This window comes from Gastrolobium bilobum, unplaced genomic scaffold (assembly GCF_033153095.1).
Source record: "Gastrolobium bilobum isolate Gb01-03AN ecotype WA unplaced genomic scaffold, APGP_CSIRO_Gbil_v1 utg11244, whole genome shotgun sequence".
NCBI classification, from domain to species: Eukaryota; Viridiplantae; Streptophyta; class Magnoliopsida; order Fabales; family Fabaceae; genus Gastrolobium; species Gastrolobium bilobum.
The window spans coordinates 786-4,065 of NW_026895558.1; the positions used below are offsets into that span (position 1 = coordinate 786).

The window sequence follows — 3,280 nt, forward strand, 5'->3', positions numbered from 1 at the left end:
ATGTAGGATGAATATGGAAAACTTCTTCTAGCCAAGGAACATACACCATATCTCCTAATTCCATCTTTTTGTAATCCACTTGTTCTCCATTAACTTCAAAATTAGCTAACATATTAGCTTTAATTCCAATAGTAGCAGAATCTGCTACTGGAGAATCTGGAATTGGAGGAGCATAGGGATCCTCATAAGGAACCAGTGGAAGGAGGCTCATATGATCAAAATGACCATTGTGCTCAGTATGCTGAGGATCAAAATCATTGAAGACAGTTTGCACTTGGTCTTTTCTCTTCAACTTCAAAAACGCTAATATATCTTCATAGGCTCTTCTTAAAACGATTCCTCTACATTTCATTGGGGAATCAAATGAAAAAAGCTGGCCTATTGATAACATCATCTTGTGTAGTAAGAGAAAAAAAAAAGCAATCAATGCATCATACAACATATAACAAAAAAACATACAATATAACTAAAAGTTGACTACATTAATCAAATTAATTTAAGGGACATTATATCACTGATACTTAGCTGTAGAGCTTTTCCTTCCTCACCTTGAATATTTAAGAAGTGTGATATACAATGATACAAAAGTAAACCCAAAGACCTCAACTTCATCCCACAACTTCATCCCACAACTTCATCTCAGAATAAAATGCATTTACTATGCTTCTTATCACAATTGAGAAGAGAAGCATAAATACACTAAAGTATAAAATAATACTAACAGTTTTCATGGAAATAGAAGTCATTGCAGTTCAATGGAAACAGAAGTCATCTCAGTTCCAATGCCAAAAGTACATCAAAATTTAAAGCAACTGACCTTGCCAGCTTTTCAGAAGAACTCATATACATCTCTCTCTGTTGCTTTTAGAGGCATCTGTGATCACCACATAGCAAATTAGGCAATCATAAAAAAAAGACACCAAATATCCAAATATGTTATAGACATTAATAATATTCAAAACAAACAAAAAAAGAGCATCCAATCAACCTAGTAAGCAAAAACAGATCTCTGATCCCTTTCTGGGTCTGCCTCGGGTTCCACAGCCTCTTTCTTATCCCGAAATCTCCTGCAACTCAAATTAAAATTAAGCTGTAAGAAAAAATAAGTAGAAAAGTTCGTAATAGTTGAATTTGATATTATGATAATATAATCTCTATCTCTCTCCAAAGATATATTATTTATATTATGGTCCAATACGGCACCTAATGTTGAGAGGAAGCAATGTCTCAAAATCTTACTGTCAATATAACTTCTAGCACAATGCCAAAAATACATTGCTAAAATTACAGTCCAAAATGTTATACTATGTCTCAAATTCTCACCGTATCCATTATTCCAAAGCATATTTTGTCGATATAAGAGTCCTCCAAAAACAGCACCTCATAATCATATAACAATATGCATACATACCAGGGTATATGAGAAAATCCCTTAGCATCAAGTAGAATAGAAATGCAAGAGAACCTGTTGAATTGTTTGAAAGTAGAAATCACACCAGAGGCGCAATCACAAAATTTAAAACATTAAAAAAACACTTGATAACTCTGAATGAGCAAGACTGGGTATAAAAAAGGAAAAACATCAGTAAATGCATAACTGTAATTAATACATACATATAACATACCTACAGATAAATAGAAATACAAAACTAATAACCTAAATGATGCGAGGTTCCAACCTTGTATCTCTTGTACTCAGGCATTTATATTAGAATAGAACAATTGCGCCACTTAAAGACATACCTAAGGGCCCACAGACGAAGGTAAGAAGCTGTATTAGACACTGCTCCAAGTACAAATTCTATGGTGTGAATGAGTTGATGTACAAAGATTTCACTGAAATCAAATTCCTTATGAACATGAGAATCATGACTTGCCTCCACTTGCAAGCTCTCCTCTGTGCTTTCGAGTGGTATATAGGATTCAACTCCATGCCTCTGAAGTAACATAACTATTAGAACCAGAACAATGTTCTGAGAACATAGGTAAAAGTTCCATATTAGAACAAAAAGAGAACTTGAAGTACAAAAGGAAGCATACATCTTGATGTTGCTTCTTCAAAATAAAAGGTTTTGGCAAAAGCATCCAAGGCACAGCGACAACAGCTAGAAGCAAAAGCACAAGCTGGTAGGAACAGAACAAAGCGCGTAAGTATTATTCTTACAGAAATACACCAAAAGGTGGGGGGAGGGGTGTTGGGAGTTAACCAACCTGCAGATTTTTCTGACCAACAAAGAGTTGGTTTTCACCCAAATCATCTGTCGGGCTCAGGAACATGTAGATCATTACATGGTACAAATCAGCTTGAGAACCAGTGACCCACTTCCAAATAATAAGAAGGGATAGGTAGTCAAATAGACTGTTAAGAAATATCATCTAGGGAATGAATTGGAACCTGAAAGAGGTGAAATATTGAAATGAAAAATTACATTAATTTTAAATCAGTAAGCAAGTTCCTAGTGATCAAAATTCAAAAGAATCAGAGATTTGATTCCAGATGTGAATAACCGTGCTAAACATAAGTGAAGACAGTCAGGGAACTCACCTTGCTGAGATTTCAAGGAGTGAGTCCACGGGACTCGGTGGTGACAGTGCTCCGTCAGGAAGCGGCAGAGGTGATCAACAGACATGGAGGAGGCGCCAGCGGCCAAGCGATGGAGATGGTCCTGTTCGTCGAAGAGAGCATCCGTGATGGCAGTGTTCTTGTGACAGGGTTTCGATTTTTTTTTAGACGAATTGTTGACAGGGTCAGTATTTGCTGAAATGAAATACTGGAGGAGATGAAATTGGAAATGGAGATGAGGTCGGTCCTGTCGCGATCGTACAAATCGAACGCATCGCGGAGCTTGGCGGCATCACCGTGCGGCGATTCTGAGCTTGCTATTCTTAGCACACACGGAGAGAGAGAGAGAGAGAGAGGCGGTAGAGAGATTATCGTGCTCAATTAGTTAGATCGTGCTGATAACGTGTATATTTTGCAATTCATAGAATAGTGAGAATGTTTGTATATTTTGTTAAACGTTTGACAATTTCAAGAAAGCAGGTGAACATTAACTGAGTTGCCAGTTTTTAAAAATTAAATTTAAATTTTGAACTACAAATTTCAAATTTCAAAAAAAGATGAGTTGTGTCCCAATAAAAATGAAAACAGATCTGCACCATTGATTTTAGGTAGCAAATCGTGGCCATCAATTTTGAGTCCAGTTTATAATTTCTTTTTTAATTTTTTTATTCCCTGAATTACCAAAGAAGGAAACTTTTTGAATTGTGTAGTGTGAAA

At 36.1% G+C, this 3,280-nt stretch overlaps 1 protein-coding gene across 1 annotated transcript; it reads right to left on the reverse strand.

The window, feature by feature from the left end:
• Window positions 1–988: 988 nt before the first annotated feature.
• LOC133316373 (V-type proton ATPase subunit a2-like) lies at window positions 989–2,390 on the reverse strand. Its single transcript, XM_061518119.1, has 6 exons — window positions 2,212–2,390; window positions 2,041–2,124; window positions 1,744–1,937; window positions 1,524–1,559; window positions 1,412–1,465; window positions 989–1,067 (listed from the first exon to the last, which is right to left on the reverse strand). The coding sequence occupies exons 1-6, from the start codon at window positions 2,374–2,376 to the stop codon at window positions 989–991; spliced, it is 612 nt and encodes a 203-aa protein (XP_061374103.1). The 5' UTR covers window positions 2,377–2,390.
• Window positions 2,391–3,280: the final 890 nt, after the last annotated feature.